Source organism: Rhea pennata, chromosome 3 (assembly GCF_028389875.1).
Source record: "Rhea pennata isolate bPtePen1 chromosome 3, bPtePen1.pri, whole genome shotgun sequence".
Classification (NCBI taxonomy): domain Eukaryota; kingdom Metazoa; phylum Chordata; class Aves; order Rheiformes; family Rheidae; genus Rhea; species Rhea pennata.
This window is the reverse complement of record NC_084665.1, coordinates 74,050,469-74,068,158: the sequence shown is the minus strand read 5'-3', so window position 1 is coordinate 74,068,158 and position 17,690 is coordinate 74,050,469. Positions and strand designations below refer to the sequence as shown.

The 17,690-nt window shown below is 37.5% G+C and overlaps 1 protein-coding gene across 1 annotated transcript in view; it reads right to left on the bottom strand.

Moving 5' to 3' along the window:
* Positions 1–2,970: 2,970 nt before the first annotated feature.
* The window catches only part of MCM9 (minichromosome maintenance 9 homologous recombination repair factor), a 45,926-nt gene continuing 31,206 nt past the window's right edge, over positions 2,971–17,690 (bottom strand). Inside the window, exons 7-12 of the mRNA XM_062572614.1 lie at positions 16,305–16,479; positions 13,486–13,688; positions 11,878–12,081; positions 10,395–10,477; positions 6,686–6,831; positions 2,971–4,531 (exon numbers count right to left, since the gene is read on the bottom strand). Of these exons, the coding sequence (XP_062428598.1) occupies positions 2,971–4,531; positions 6,686–6,831; positions 10,395–10,477; positions 11,878–12,081; positions 13,486–13,688; positions 16,305–16,479 (2,372 nt within the window). The remainder of the gene's footprint in view (positions 4,532–6,685; positions 6,832–10,394; positions 10,478–11,877; positions 12,082–13,485; positions 13,689–16,304; positions 16,480–17,690) is intronic.

Below are 17,690 nucleotides of genomic sequence, written 5' to 3'. Positions count from 1 at the left end.
ATCTGAAGGGACAACATTTTTTTTACTGATGTACTATCTAAAACATTATCCATCAAAAATGATTAACCATTAAAGGACTACAAAGCACGATAGCATCCACTCTGCTTGAATTCAACAGTATGTGTTTGAATGTAGATATCAAAAACACTCCTAAATGCTGGACAGCAACACAGTCATGCTCTTTGCAGGACTGCCCAACTCTGCAGACAATTAAAATGTCTTCATTTATCTGAGAAAGTCTCCTTGGCATTTTCAGATTTGTCCTGATGTGCTCAAGGTGTTGTTTTGAGAGCCTCAAACTCTGCTGCAATCCAGTAAAGACAGCTGCTAAAATGCGGGAACACTTAGTTCTCAGATATCCTCATCACCTTCTTTCTTTCTTTACCCCCAGGACACCAAGTGAGGGCACTCACTACCTCTTGAAGAGGCCATTTCACAACTGAAAATGAGAGAGAGATGAAGACAGAGGAGCAGAATTAGAATTACACTGCACTTTACACGTCTGTCTCATTGACTTAAGCCTGAGCTGTAAGTAGTCAGCACATCTGCAGATCAGGCCTTCCTTTTGGCTCCCATAAAAAATGAATGTACAGAGTTACACTCACTGGTGAAAAACTTGGTTTAAGTGGGCAAAATTGTCCTCTGGTAAGCAAGAGCTGAGATGTCAAGGTATTTATTATTCTGCCTGATTTTGTTCTCCTAAATATCGGCGACCCTTTCTAGGCATGCTGCAATGGAAGCTGCTGCAACTTTTATCTTGCTATTGGAGAATTTCAGCCCTTTGAAGAGCTCATACTTTTATGAGTTTTATATCACTCTTCCTCCAAGTTCAAATTTATACTGCTCTAAGGCAAAAGAATGGATATATCCAAATGGTCTGTCAGTATACTGATCTCATAGGGTCAATCATGCTCTGGGCATGTCAGCTGGCCTATCTGAACATACCTAGCTTCCAGCAAGCTGCCAGCTTGTTCATGGCTTTGCTGGTTGTACATAAAGAGTTAATTTGTACTTTTCAACTCAAAACAAATTAATAAAAAAAAGCATATAGCAATATTTTGCCAGCCTGACCGCTGAGCTGGACGGCAAATGTGATTAGCATTGTATGACTGGAGAAGCTTTGGGACACACAATACTTCATTACTCCAGCCTGAATTTTACTTAACCAGAGGAAATATTTTTCATCTGTGAAAAATATCTATGAACAGGTTTAAAGACTCCAAGGGAATCCGGATGCCCAGTTTATCTCATAGGTCTTGCTAATTGGGAATCCCCTTACTTCAGGAGGCTTTACAAAAAAGCTTTTGCAAAAAACTATGGGTTTAGTTGTCCTTTGAAAATTTAGCCACGAAGATCATTATGAATGTTAATAGCTTCAGGATTCTTGACTTGACCCTTCCCCAGCTGCAATATGGATACAGCATCCCATAGGAAACTTCCACCGTCTGAGGACAGCAGGAGCGCAACGAGTGCAGGCCACCCTCACCCTGGGGCAGGGCTCTGCAGAGGAACAGGAAGGGGCAGCTCCGGGCTCTGGGAAGGACCTGGAAAAATTCCTCTTGATTGAAGTCATGTTTCCAGAGGGGGAACTGTCCCTGTGGCTGCCACACAAGCCATCCGGACAGTAACTTCTCGCTGTCATTTTCCCCAAACTCTTAACAATAAGCCACCTAAACATAACTGTTTCTCATGATTTCATTATCTCACACTGAAGTTACTTGGGCCTGGTCACTCCATCATTCCCTCAAATTTTACACTATTTTAACTCATCCACTTTCAAGGGAGCTACTTCTAAATTTAAACAGACCTTCTCTATGCTGGCAAGCCTCTCAAAGGATTTACTATGCCCTGAGCAACTGCCTCATTCTCAGTTACTCTGCAGATAATAACAAGAATATTCTGTGGAGAATTCAGATACAGAAGGAACGTAACAGGCAAGCCACTGAAGGAAATTAAAGGCTTACCATTATCTGTAAACATGTAATGCATTAGTAGATTAATTTTCACTGGACAAATGAAAGACAAAGGATGCAGCATGCCACAAAAAGTGAACTGCATATCAGATATAGTGAAACACTAATCAAAATAGTCAAGTAAATATTATCTGAGCCAAAATCAAGCTACACTACGGAGGCTTTTCACCATGCTGTTAGGTTTTAAGGGTAACATTAGTGCCAGCTCTTAATGCCTGCTCTGAAGTTACCTTGGCTACTGAGGATGCCTGTTCAATCACCTGAGATTTGTTCTCTTTTTCTGCAGTAAAGAACTGTATATTTATTATAGAGTTGGGTTTTGATAAAGCAACCACAATACAGACACAGATATCTGAACTAGTGTATTTAAAATCAAAATTAGAATCAAAACACATGAAGAAAAAGCCCTAGATCCATGTCTTCAACAGTGTGCTGAGGAACACAGTAATATGAGATGCAGCAAAATTCTCATGATATTGATAATATGGGAATACTTACCACAGCATGATGAAAAATCACAGGTTTGCTTACTGTACAAAAGGCATATATAGAGAAACAAAATGTCATGACGTAGCTTTAGCTATGTCGTTTTTCTGAAGTGGCATGGTCCCTCAGAAGGGCAATCTGAATCGGGTATAGTTACAACGGCTATATGAAATGAAAGATAACAGTCAATTAAACGTGCTCTTCTGCAAGCCTTGCCATTCTCTGGCAAGCATACAAGTCTTTGGGTTACATAAGGTTAACCAAAACAGCTGACATAAGCAGTCTTGGGAGTACTTTAGAAAACTAAAAGCCACATTAGGCTTGCAGTGCACACAATCTTCAGTTGCTGTAAAGTATACGGCCTTTAAAGGAAGTATGTTAATTTATATAAACCGAAGACCTAGATGATTATTTTTAAATGCTTTGTAAACTATTGATGCTGTTGATACAATTGACAGAAGAAGAGCCATACAGAAGAACAACATGTTGTGTAGTTCAAAGAAAATACATGTTATGATCTTGGATTTTTCCTAATCTCTTCATTCCAATCAAAATCTAATGCAGCATCATCTAGTTCTGCTATTGAGAAAAGAGATTTCCGTGTGACCACACTGTCATTACTGGCATCTCCCAGTGCAAAACTTTTCCTTTTGCTTGGATTGCTCATGTGCACTTTCAGCACCAGGCTACTGCTTCCCTTGTTGTTATTGTCAATCTTAACTGCAGGTGGATTTTTTGATTTTGACTCAGGATGTGATGCAAAGCAGAACCTAGACAGTTTTGCTAATGTGTTGGGGCACACCTTCTCTGTGCTTGAGCCACCAACCAGCTCCTCTCCCTCCCTTTTCTTTTCAGTGGATGGAAGTGACGCAGCAGCATCAAAACCGACATCTGAGTGTATTATTGCACTTCTTCTGATCTCTTTTCCTAAGGCCTCACACTGCTGCCCTCCTTTCACAGTATTATCAGTAGATCCCTCTTCCGAATCATTTTTTCCTAAGCAAGTCGACTTTGCTTTGCATTTCTCAGGTGGGCAATATTCTTTCAGCAGATGCTCTCCTTGGAGCTGCTCTCTAGGCTTATTAGTTTCACTCTGTAAAAGAGAGAACTCCTTCTCACAGGAATGATCAAGTTTTGTCCTTGGTCTGAAAGAAAATTTAGCCAGTTTAGCTGCTGGAGGTCCTTCCTTGTCAATGATTTCTGGCTCACAGGAACTTACTACCTTTGCTTCTTTCACTACCTGACCTTTATTTTGTTTTCTCAGGGAAATTACTGCCTTTTCTGCTGTTACAGGTTTACTATTCTTTTCCTCTCCTAACATAGCATCCACATCACCTGAAAGATCTAGCAGGCCAGATGCAGATAATACTGAAGGAAACACCTTTGCTTCATGGTCCTGTGTGCTGGTAAAGAAGCCACGTGATCTCTCTGTGTGCAGTCTCCGCCAGCTCCTAGAAACCCGCTGTGTAATAACAGAGTCCTGCACACTAGCCCTGGGAGATGCTGGGTCTTGAACACTTGCTTCTGAAGAACAATATTCATATTCTTCAGTCCTTTTCCTGTTTATCTTAGAAACTTTGCCCTGTTCCAAAGAAGCATGAAGATTCACAGTTCTTAGTGATTCTCTCTTTCCATCTCCATTGCTTGGTATTGAAGCATTTCTTTCTCCAGAGCAGGATCTTTTAAGAGTTTTTGAAGCCAAGTCATCTCGAGCTATCTTGGGCACCGGAGACTTTTTCTGAAAAGATTCTTCAGCACTGGTGTTGTTCTCTTCCAAGCTGTCAAACCATGCCAAGCTACAATCATCACCTCTCCTACTATGTTCAATCGAGCATTTTGTACTTCTGTTATTACCAGATGCTGGGTTGCATAAGGGTTCTAGATGCGTATCCCCTTCACAATTGCCTTTGGCCAAGGAAGACTGTGGCTGCAAGTTATTCTCTTGCTGATTTGAAGGTCCTGACTGAGACATTTGCTTTGGCTGCCCAAATGCATCCTTGTTCAAGGATCTTGTCATAGTATTGAAACTTGTCTCTTCAGGCTGTAGCTGATGTAAGTCTTCCTTCTGTAATCTATGAATAAAAAAAAAGGATTAAGAAACAGTATTCTGTTTTTCCTTTTTTCCTTCTTTTATTGCCATAATGATGCTTAATGTGTATGAATGGAGAAAAGCCACAAATTATTTAGGTCACATAGTTGAACTATTAAGTCTCCCATACAGCTATAAAAGCTCGTGTAGCAAATTCTGACCTCATTTTGATCTTTCAACACCTTCTATAGTAAAGTGAGAAAATTCAGTGTCCCCAGTAGAAGACAAGCATATGGACAGAGACAGCAACTACATGAACTTCATTTCTTTGAGCAACTAAACTGAAAAAACAGCATTGTATTAATGACAGCCACAGTGAGCATCCCATAGAGACTACACATTCTGTAAGCATATCTTCTAGAGTAGGGAATGACATAGATTTATCCCGAGCAGGGCCAAGCCTCAGATGAGCTACCACAATGGAACACCCAGGTATTACCTGAAAGAGTGACTGCCAGTGGTTTTATCTCAAAATCACTATGGAGCCAGCATGTCAAAACCCCCATGTGATAGAGGAAAAGCATCCCAGATCACCTACAAAATTTAATTATCATTGTCTGTTTCCATTAATATTCTTGGGGATCTACAAAGCAATAGGGTTCCCTCCTATGTTGGTATGGATTATATTCTGTCCACTGTACCTAAACATACCCCTTTCCAAAGGATATTGCATTGTTCTGTGTTTGCTGAGTAGTGATTCTAACCATGAATGAAAAGCAGCCAAATTCCATCCTGGAGTGACTGCATTTCCATATGTGTGAAAGAAAACAATGTATTGACATATATCTCTTAGAATCATTATTATCATTATTTATTTCTAAGTTTATTCAAATAGAAAACACTTAAAATCATGATGGAAAGTAACAGGAATGATCTGACTCATCAAGAAGAGCTGAAAGATATATGCTTGTTTTATGAAAATATTGAAGACTGAAGTTTAAGGGGAATGCATGTGGCAAGTCTAATACAGAATGGGTTGTTTTAAATAGGACATTAATTGAGTACTCTCTAAGCTGCTTAGGAAGGCGGAAGAAGAAATCAGCTTCAACTGCAGCACAGGGGCATACTGGGAAAACCTTTCTGGGTGTTAGGTTGGACCAATAATGGAAGGACTATCCAATAGCAACAGGAAACCTCCTTCATTAGAGGGTCTTAGAAGCAGACACAACAAGCCAAGAAGGTCAAAGACAAACTTGATCTTGTCTTTATATTTGATCTTCCTCCCCATCCTACATTTCTATGATCTGTTATGAACACATCTGTGTTTTAAAACTAGCTTTTGTCTGTCTGTTGGAGATATTTGACTTTCATCTGCCTTTTTTGCCTCTATGCTTACTTAGGATGTCCTTACTGTGAATTACAAAACAGACTTGAAAAAATATTTCAAGGAAAAAACATATCTTCCCAGTGGTTCTCATTCCTTTAGCTTCAATAACATCGATCTTCCTTTAACAATAAGAAAGCATAAGTTTCTTTAGAGCTTAATCTCATTTCAGGAAACAAACGTTATTTTTGTATCTTATTTCCTTCCAATCCTAGTGTTCTCCTCTCAGCCTCAGTAAGTTAAAAGAAGTTTTCTATTAACAGCAAACAGACTTTCTAAAGGTTATAGGAGTGACTTGAAACTAGAGAAGAGACAGTGAAAATTCCAGCCTGTAAAAATGAAAAATCACCCAAAAGAACAGAACTTTGATTCATGCTTATATTTTCCATTAACAGAAAGACAAGGATACTGACAAGCCCAATGCAAAAGAAAGCTTGAAAATATAAAGCAGATCTGCTCTATTTTACCAAGCAAGTAATGAAAGGTTATATAAAATTATGTGCTCAGACGCAGAATCTGGCATTTTGGCCCTAATAAGTTCAGCTGAAACTTATCTGGGCACAGAATTGAGACATGAGTTGGGAACTCATTAAAACGTTCCTCAGTTGTTTGTAAATTCTATAACCCAGAGTGAAAAATGATCTTGTTATGATCTCAGAGCGCTACTTCCAAACAATCTCCCTGCTTATTCATGTCCTCTAAAGGATAAGCCCTTTCTCAATGTCAAATTCTATTTTTAGACTCTCTCCAGATATTATTGTCAAATAATTCTTTTTCGCCATTGAATTATTTTGTCACTGTGCATATTATAACCTGTCAAGTCTTTGTAGCTCTTTGTGCAGCAGATTCTGCAGCTCCAGTCGCTCCAGTATGAGTTCACACTGTGTTCGGTACTGAGCCATTGGGTTTTCTGGAAATGAGGTGTGCAAAGCATTGATGCCTCCAAGAAGTGCACCTCCCTATGCCATCAGAAGAGAGAGAAAAAAAGAAACGTTATTCAAAATCAGATTAAATAGCAGAGACAGTTTGTACAAAATTTACCCTTAGATATTTTAAAGCTTAAGGTAGCAAATATTTATTCAGTAACTATACTATCTAATTAATCACAGTAGATCTGCTCACATGGGCAAAATTGATTTATATACATAAAGCAACTGCATGACCAAACCTGCAGTTTATTGTTATTTTTTTAGGTTTATACAAAAAAAATAGGAAGTCCATCTAAGGCTTGAGAACATCATTTAGAAACTGGATATTAGGAGTAAAGGAGGCTTCCAAATACCTTGTAAGAACTCTGCCATTTGAATAGCTTCTATAACAGAAGTGGTCATGACTGCTATAATCTTTCATTAGCTTCTTCTAATTATTTAAATGGATGGATGTGAGTATCAGGGCTGCCAAACACGGGGGAAACTGACCTGCAAAAATATTTCTGAAAACCTCTTTAGGAATAACTCTAGCTATTCAGGAATAATTCCAGAGGGCAAGTGCTATTAATCTGAGACAGTTTCTCTGCCCCTTGTGAGAAATTCTGGTACAGAATTTTTTATTTTGAACAGAACATCTGCACAACATGATTTGTTCCACAACAAATATTCTAGAATAACTCTGTAGTTAATTGTTCTTGTGAAAATACAAAAGCTTTATTCTATCACAGATTTGCTGTCAATTATCATTTCTGTCTAATCTATAAAGCTCAGTACAACTAATGAACAAGATGCATATCAAGTGCCATGAGTTAATAATAATAATAAAAAAAAGTAGTATGATAGGGAAAGTGAGCAGAAAGGAGGGATATAAAAGTACATAAGAAGGGGAAAACATGGAATGGAAAAAAGGTATACAAAGAGAGGGAATAGAAGGGGAATAAAACAAGGATGAAAATATGCTGAGGAGAAGAAGGGAGACAACAGTTAACAAAGAGGATATGGCAAAGAAAAGATCATGTGAGCGGGATTAAAATATGCTCAATACACAAGAAAGAGAATACAAGGTGAACTGTAGGACAAAAACAAACACAGATCAATTAACTGGGTCAGTGATGAGAATGGGACAGATTTACAACTTCCAAAGAGGACTCACAAGAATTGTTTGAATACTGATCTGAAAACTGCAGGTTTTGATTTTGCATTGGCAAGAGGATGATATTTTGTGGAAGTTAAATGGTCAGGGTTTAAGACCAAGTTTGCTCAGCTGAAGACAGCCCTTCCAGGATGACACTGGAACTTCCTCATTTCCACCCTCATTCTAATGGCAAAGAAGAGGAACTGAACCATACATCTCTACAACCTCAAAGAACCAAAGTGAAAAAAATTGAAAGGAAATTCTATCCAAAAGGAGACTGAAAATGTTGCACTTAAAAAAATTTTTTTTGGAGGCAGAATATAAAATACCAAGGAAGGTAGGTATTTCAGCTTCTGGTGCAGTGGGCAGTGCAAATTCAAAGACACTGTAACTAGGTGAGTTTTAAACCATCTTAGGTCCAGAATGAAAAATGAACCTAATGAGGGCTCTCTCTCTCTCTAAATATATACATACATACATATATAAATACATAAAGGTAGATAGATAGAGAGATACACACAGAGGATGTATCTAAATATAAAAGGATTTTTTTTCTAGAGAAGGAAATATTTTCTGAAAATAAACTTTTGCATGTTTCTTCTATTTCTTAACAAAACAAATAAATTACTTCCTTCAAAAAGAAACTGTTTCAAGGATTCATTTATACTTTGCAGTAGTTAAGTATGATTTGGCCTTAAAAAACAAACCTCAAGTTTGCAGACAACATGCTTGTCTACTTGCTCAAAAAAATTAAACAGTGCAGTAAATGTGGTACTTCTGCAGTCGTAATTCGGGGAAATTTCTCCCTGATGTTCATCATACAAATTACTGTCTTCGATGGTAGGGCTGTACAAATATGAAAAAGTGACCCATTGCTAAAACAATTATTCTACACTTATTAATGCTGATGAGGTAGGGACACATAGAAGACAATATACATGCATTAGTTTCCACTGCTCTGTTATGAAAAAATCCAACTATTTGAGATTTCTTATATCCAAAACCATACTGCTTTGTAATCACTGTCCTATCAAATTCCAATTCAGTTAATTACAGGCTTAATTACAGTTAATTAACATTTCTGTGATGTTTCTGCTGTTTCAGTGGGATATATTACTTGTAGCTTCTTATTTCAACTTTGATGCAGTACTGTCATTGAACAGCTTAGCTCCTTCAAACACAGCAGGATGAACTGCCATAGTCAGTAAAATAATCTGTAGTATTTCTGAGACAATTCCATTTACAACACTGTGCAGTAGAATATCAGTGGCATATACTGCAATCTCAACTTCTATTGAAAGAAAAAGGCAGATCCTATGGCCTATGTGCCATTTGTGACTGCAAAGTATATCCTGAAGAGCTGTTTCAGAGAAGACAAGTATCTGCTCCTGCAAAGTCTTTAAGGTCCTTCAAGCTAACAGGTACTAAATGAAATTGCTTTAATTTGAATATATTCATATCAACTTCTACAGAAACACAGAAAATGACATTTTGGATCAGACCAGTTGTATGTTCAATGGAGTACACAATCTCTGACAGAGCCTAAACCAAATACTTCAGAAGTGCAAAAAGCGCACTGGAGAAAACTTTGGATAATCTGCTTATGATAATTTTTTTCCTATTCTGAAGCATGAAGATTTATTTCCCTTAAAAATATTCTATCTAAAGTAGTAGTATCTATATAATTTTCAATATTTCTGTTAAAAAAAAAACTCTAAAAGATTCATTTTCATTTCTTTTTACTCATTCTAAGTGTGTTGCTATTTCTTCATCATCAACATCCAAATGACTTTACAGAAAACAAATCTAGCCTTCCCAATTGTTTGTATGTCTTTCTACTTAGAAACATTCCACAGATTTGTGTGACAACTGGTATGTATGATTTTCAGGGTATGGGAACTAGTGTTTTGAAGTTTTAAGGTTTCAAAGGTAAAATTAGCCTTCTAAAAGTTCTGTACATTTCAGCATCACTATCAATATATTTTAAAATGATATAATGGCAAAATAAAGTGCAGCATTTTGCAACTATTATGATTTTTTTTTCAAAAAAAATTTATTTGGTTCTCCATACCTAATTAATAAGCAACAAGATAATGTCATGGGAGAAAAATCCACTACATGCCATCAAACATAGTGATATAGACACAATTTCTGGGTCAAAAAGTCTCTAAAATGCAGGATGCAAAAAGCTGAGAATACACCAAGACTTCAGCTAGATCAAAAAGTCTACAAAAATACAGATGCCCATCCTTTATCTACCACCTATCCAGATTTCTCAGTAAAATTTGTATTTAAGGATTTTAATAATCAAGATGGACTAAAAATGACTTCTTGAGGTCTATGATCGCTCATTTTCTGTCATTTCATGAAATTATCTTCAAAGAGATGAAGAGAGCTGGCACATGATGAACTGAATCCTTTAACACAGTTCTGCAGCAATTTCTACAAGAAGCCTTACCTGCATAGAAGATTCCATCACAGATACCACAGTTATAGCATCTTCCAAAGTCACGGTATCTCTAAACATCAACCGGGCATGAGCTAGCAAAAACAAATGGGCATTGAAAGTAAGAATTACTAAAGTCAAAAAGCTTTTTTTTTTTGGTACTAGAAAGGAGAGGATATTTCTTCAGCTTTCTTCAGCTCATCAGACACATATGCATGCGACTAACTTAAACATTAATATAATCCTCTTGATTTTAGTGTCAGTTTTCCACAGGAATTGGAAGGCCTAGTTTTACCAATAAAGTATGTAATGTGACTTCTGGATTAGAGTTACAGTGACAGTTTGACAGGGCTTGAATAAAAATACTCAAAATGCAAGAGTTTTAGAGTGTAAAGTGTTGGATACTGCAGTAAAGTGTGTCACATAAACACACCTACCTATATAAGTAGATGTAATCAAAATAAATCAAAAATTAAGTTCATTTTTCATCATAGGTCAGAAAAGATTTGATTTCCATTAATTGGTTTGTGTTCCAAATTCAGTACGATTACTAACTACACATTTTTCTCTAGAAAAATTTTGCCTTTCTTAAGTCACCAAAATAAAACTGATGTTTGTAAATGGTTATCATGCTAATAATTTACCACATGAAACTATCCTAATTGGCTGTAGAAACACACAGAGTTCTTTTTCCAGAACAGAAAGGCAGCTTAATTAATACCTTTTATATAATATTTGAAAAAACAAAATGCTACTGAAAACTCCAATCCTGTAAACATATATGTATGGAAGAAACTTTAACATATGAATAGCATGTGAATCCCTAAAGGTATGGAATGTCTTTTATCTAAATTATTTCCTCCCCAAAATGCAAACAAAAACATAAATATCTGATGCAGGAAGTATTACATCGCTGATTGGCATAAAAAGAATGAAGACCACTTACAATTTGTTATACATAAATACTGTTTATTTTTTTAATTCATTGTGAAAATACTTGATATGGCATTTTACAAGACAAAACCATGCTAAGATATTGTATCCTACAGACCAGATTATTAATATGTGTTGTTTTTGAAATTCTATTAATTTTGGGATAGAAACAAATACTTAATACCTTTCCTCAGGCTAAGCAGGATGGCAATCCTGGAATCAAATGAAGTAAAATAAATCTTGAGATTTGTTTTTAATAAAGACACATAACTTACGACTTTTTTTCCTCAAATCTAATTTCTTCCAGTGGCTTTAGTTTGTATCACGGGTGTGAATATTTAAAAATTAAAACTGATGTTGATCATCCAAAAATTATACCCTTTCTCACAATCAAAATCTCCAACTCAAAACCTCTTTAGAAAGATAAAGCAATATAAGCTTCATCTATCCCTACTTGTATGAAAAAGCTGCTATTCTGCTTACTGGCTATAATTATACTCTTAGTACGTTCATTTTATAAAGGTTAATTGTTAGCCTAAAAATAGAATTGCCAAGGCCTTACCTTCTGCAAGGCGTATCAAACTCTCTAATAAGCGAATGGTAGTTCGGGCAGCATTTCTGCAGTCACTCTGACGCTGCATTTGGTAATAGCGTATAAGGATCAGGTTGCTCTCATCAGACAGTTTTGGCTGTATACTCTTTATAAGGCAGAAGTAGGTTTTCATCTTTTCCATGCTCCAGAGCTTTTCTGATTTGCTTGGAAAACCTGCATAACAACTTGCCTAGTCAGTAATTTTATAGCAATGACAGACATGAAGCTTTTTTCTCCAAGAATTCCTGTTAAATAGATGGGCGGATATAAAAAGGTGGTTTCATAGAATCACAGAATCACAGAATCAGTAAGGTTGGAAGGGACCTCTGGAGATCATCTAGTCCAACCTCCCTGCTCAAGCAGGGTCACCTAGAGCGTGTTAGACAGGATTGCATCCAGGCAGGCCTTGAAGATCTCCAGAGAAGGAGACTCCACAACCTCTCTGGGCAACCTGGTCCAGTGCTCTGTCACTCTCACAGGGAAGAAATTCCCCCTCTCGGTCAGGCGGAACTTCCTGTGCTTCAATTTCTGTCCATTGCCTCTTGTCCTGTCACACGGGACAACTGAAAAGAGTTTGTCCCCGTCCCCTTGACACCCTCCCTTCAGGTACTTGTACACACTGATAAGATCCCCCCTCAGTCTTCTCTTCCCCAGGCTGAAGAGGCCCAGCCCTCGCAGCCGCTCCTCGTAGGGCAGGTGCTCCAGCCCTCTGATCATCTTCACAGCCCTACGTTTACTGTATTTTTGGGGTGCAGTGGGTTTGTTTATACACTAGTTCTCAAGGACTCAGGTGAAATCACAGCGTGGAAGATTACATGCCATCCAATCCCTTTTGCAGCAAAAACCAGAGTAAAGCCCCCAGTAATTTTAGTAGAACTGCTGTCAGATTCACTGCTCACCTGATAGTACAGTCACTGAAGTGCTCTAGTATTCTTTGAGATGTAAAATACCATATGAACGTAAGTATCTCCTCTAACTCTTTTACCTACATTGTAGGAGCCAAAATCTACCTGCCATTTTCTGAATATTTTTTTGTAGGGAAACATTTTGGAAAGGGGAGGAGGCTAGCTAAAGAAGTTTCTCTTAGCTGCTGCTTCTCTAATGGGGGACAAAGCCACATTCCTAGAAGGCATGGAGAAGGGGCTGGTTAAAATCAAATTGCGCTGCTTTCCCTGTTTCCAGGGCACACACCTCTAAATATGGAACACTGATCTGATATGTACTTTTCAAGCTGATTTCTTTTTGTCTGAATTATCTAAGTTTCTCATTACCAGTGTGTAACTGTGTAGGATCTGCATATCATGCAATGTAAAGGTCTAAGATGGAAGTCATCCACTTACTGAACATTCTGGGCTGAAAACCTCTTGCATGTGATCAGAGAGTAAAGGTATAGTGTTCACAGCTCATCCCTAGTAATTAATTAGTGACCTCTATCTTATTCCTACTGGAAGGACAATCATAGCACAGGCAACTACCACAGTAAACGTACAAATACTGATTAATGTGAAAAACTGAACAGTAATGAACTAAACTCAAAATTAAAAAAAAATATATATACTTGAAAAATATCGCTCTTACCTTTATTTTCCAAGATGAAAGAAGAAATTATGCGGTCCCATTCTTCATTTTTTGTATCTAATAGTACTAAGACCAGGTCAAATCTGCTCAGTAGAGGACTGCCAAGAGCTATGTTGACGGAGACGGATTCATTAGGATCATAATGACCTTTTGGATTTGTTGCTGCCAATATTGTTGTTCTTGTATTAAGCTTGCACACCAAGCTAGAGAAAAGTATGACAGACATTACAGTTGAATTACATTGATTTTGAAGTGTAACCACAATTATCACTTTTTTGTGTTTTAGAGAAAGATCATAAAAAGTTAAACAATATATGCAGTTATATTAATATATATTACATGTGAAGTATTTCTCAGTTGAGAAATAGCAACTAGACAGAAAGATCATGATCAGGACACCAAAAGTTAGAAAATAGGGAATATGTCCACGAGTGATCTATATATACAGCTAAGTCCTCAGCTGGTGCAAAACCAATATAGCATTTCAGAAATAAATGTTATTTTGCTGATTTATATAGTATAAAAACTTTTTTTTTAGGTTGGAGGGTAACATTTTAGCTTAATTCACATTTTAAGAAAACAAAATAAACTGTAGTATACATGTATGTTTTACTCCTATGTCTAAGCACATTACGGACATTAATACAACTAAACAATGACAGCAGCCATATCAACTGTTTTTTAGGGAAATAGTTATTTTCTTCTCTTAATTATGCTATAATAGAGATATTTTTGTTCTAGTAGCCCAGATGTAATTCTTCCAGTTACAGCAGCAGGTAGAGTATTCTAACTTTGGTTTGTCATTGAGCTATTTCTAGTCACCTCCACAGTAACTGTTACCTCATGTCCAGAGCTCTTCTGTAATTGAGAGGAAGGACCACAGTTTTTCTGCTAGAGCTTACCTGATGGTAAAAGAACCTTCACTCCCATGCAGTAAAATAAGAGCTTAAATTAACAAAGTAATTAATCCCTCTATGTTAAGTTATGATTTAACTTAAAAAGTCCTTTATATATGTAGTTCTTAGAAGTGAGCAACTGAAGCTATCTCTGCAAGTCAGCAAAACTGGGTTTTGGGGTCTACAAAACTCAAGCAACTGCAACAAGGAATCCAGATAAAGTATGTCTCTATCTAGCAACGTAGCTAGGACCACGTCATTTCCAAGTATTTGGCCCCAACTACATTACAGGTTAGTAAACTCTGAGATGAGCAGGACATTACTTATCCAGTATATGCCTAGCATATTTAAAGGGGATGTATTAGTAGTGAGTTGGCATGCTGCAGATACCATAATACTACTATTCTTTCAAATTATCCAGAGAAATTAACAAAAAAGCTGCAAAATTGGAAGAGGAAATTTTATCTGAAAAGTTTTGTGATAGGCACCTGAATCAAAATAATTCTGAAAAAAATGCAGTCATTTAGATTCATTGTCCTCATCTGCTCCCAGAAAAATACCAACAGTATCTTGTCATGTCTCTGTACCCTTCAGCATTTCACAGATCAAACTAGAAGGAAGTGTAACAAAACTTTCACGAAGCCAGCAGCAGGCCTGTCCCAAGAAAGACAACTGCAGAAATTCCATGATGCCTAGATGGAACTGCTCACACAGAATATGGAAATGATTCCATCTATTCCCTTATTTTATGTAGTATAACATCAATTACATTGCATTTTTTTTTCTCCTGTATTTTTCTCCTTTGATTTCACATTCTTGAAGCTACAGATTTTTGCACTGACAGCACACCGTCACTTTTCAGAAGTTGTCAGGATAGAAGAAAAAGTCTCAGAGGCTGCACAGAGGGTATGTGAAATACAGGTAAACTCAGGTGAAATTCAGAAAGACCATTTTCACCACAGAGCATAATATTGCTAAAATTACGGAAAGGAATATATGGAAAGGAAGATGCATTAAATCTGTCTCACAGGCACTAGCAGAATGTAGCAGAAATAAAATCCTGCAAGAGAAAGAGGCAGGTAAGAGGGAAGGGGGAGCAGAGCCTAAAAAACAATTCAAAAAACGGCATAAAACCTAAGAGGATGAAGACAAGAGGTTCAGTGGAGGTAGTCAAAATAAAGAAATGACATGATCAGGAAGAAGAGCCAAAAATATGTCATTTGGGCAAGAGCTGGACAGAAGGCAACAAGGTGGAACGTGAAAAAGGTGATTCACTAATCGCTAACACTGGCCACCAAATGATTCGAGCCTGGACCAGAGCTATATATGACTGCAGAGAATAAGAAGGTTTGAGCTAAAAGACCAAACTGGCAGGAGAAAAGAAAAAGGCAGATTTGAACACATACATTGGTTTGAAAAGGAAAGCAAAAAGCAAAAGTTGGAGTTTATATCCATGACACATCCAGCAGATAAAAGTGAGCAGCCTGGAAATCTCTTGGTCTTCTTTCGTTACCATTCGGTGTTTCTGAATTTTGGGCAAACACAAGACTCACTTCTCAGTTCCAATACAAATTTCACAAAGTTCCTCATTCTACTTATGACTATTATGACAACTCCCACTAAAGGACAAGCAAAACCACGAAGTCTTCTTAGGAATATGCCTTAACTGCAGTGGTAAACTGAAAACAAAACAGTGCAGAGGGCATGTATTTATTCTGGTCATGTGCAACCACTGGTCCATTGCACTGCCCTCTGAAATGCAGGATTACCTAGTTTAAGAATACCATCTATAGATCAAAACTATAGGGTACAACAAACAAAGCAGTTACATTGAACCAGCATGGCAAATCTGTCTCCAACGTATTTTGAGTATAAAAGAAACATCCTATGCTATTTTGTCACATACAGTAACATGTCACTTACCCTGCCTTAGCTACACTGATGGTCTGTTGCTCCATTGCTTCATGGATACTGGTTCTGTCATGCTCTTTGATACTATTAAACTCATCAATACAGCAAAGGCCTCCATCTGCAAGCACCAGGGCTCCAGCCTCCAAGTTCCACTCCCCGAAGTCCTTCACAGCAGTCACTGTCAAACCTGAAGAAGCAATTACTTCAGTCAGCCTTTTCCTTAAAATGCAGTAGTGCACTTGAGTGAAAGAAAGGCACTCAGCACACTGGCTTGTACCACAGACAGAAGGCAAGACAGCAGGTTAGCTTCACCACATAACTCTACCATGTAATTCAGTTTACAGCTACCAGTAAGAAATCCCATTAATATTATGCAGGTCAGCCTGGATCTGCTGAACAGACTCTGTTAAGCTTCCCCGGTTTGATAATAACTTGTTTTAGGACACTGATAAACGTACAAAAGTGATTACAGTTAAAAGATGAAATCTGTTAAATTTAAATTTGAGGAAAACACAAAGATAGCAAAATTACAGACTGGATACACACAGCTCCTCCTCGCCATCAACTATTAAAACAGCAAAAGATTCCAGAGCTGCAAAATGAAGCTTCGAAAAATAAATTATTTCAAATATTCTGGCCCCAGGAAGCTGCAAAAGATTCTCACTTTGAGCTAAGACAGTAGGGTCGCTTTTTGAGATTTAATTCCTTAAACTAAAATGAAAAGGCAAAGATATTCAAAAAAAAAAAAAAAAAAAAAAAAAAAAAAAAAGAGAGTTCCCAGCAGGTATCTGTAAACATAAACAGATCTATACATTCAATTTTACATTTCCTCTAGTAATAATTTATATGACGCAATACTGACACAGTTCTGAATGTGGGTTAAGAGCCTTGGGACAATTCTGCTACTACGCACTAAACAGCATTTAAAACTGGGGTTGTATTTGGGGCTATAACTAAACCAATGGGAACAGCCATTCATTATCAAGTATGTGGAGCTCCTTTCAAACTATGTATTCCCTATTTCCCAGCCTTTTCTCTATGTTTAGCCCTTCTTTGTCACTCTGCAGCATTCAGCTCAAAATATCCTACTAGCTGACAAGCTGCAACCAGCCTAAAATCTCCTAGAATTTTAGGGCAACGCTAACCAGAGAGGTTAGCGTTGCCCTAAAACTTCAGTGGGTCTGGAGAAGAGAGACAGCTGCCTCCTCATTACTGCGTCGATGACCACAGCAGCTGTTTGCTCCCAACTGGCCACTGAAAAGTTACTGGAAATAGATGTTTCCTGTTAAGATATCACTGATTTTAGCATTTTAGGTTAAGGAGAAGCTCTTTCATTGTGTCCCATTTTCCTGGTTTCCTGGATTCTACAGCCCAGTATTAACCCCCACAACCGGGCAG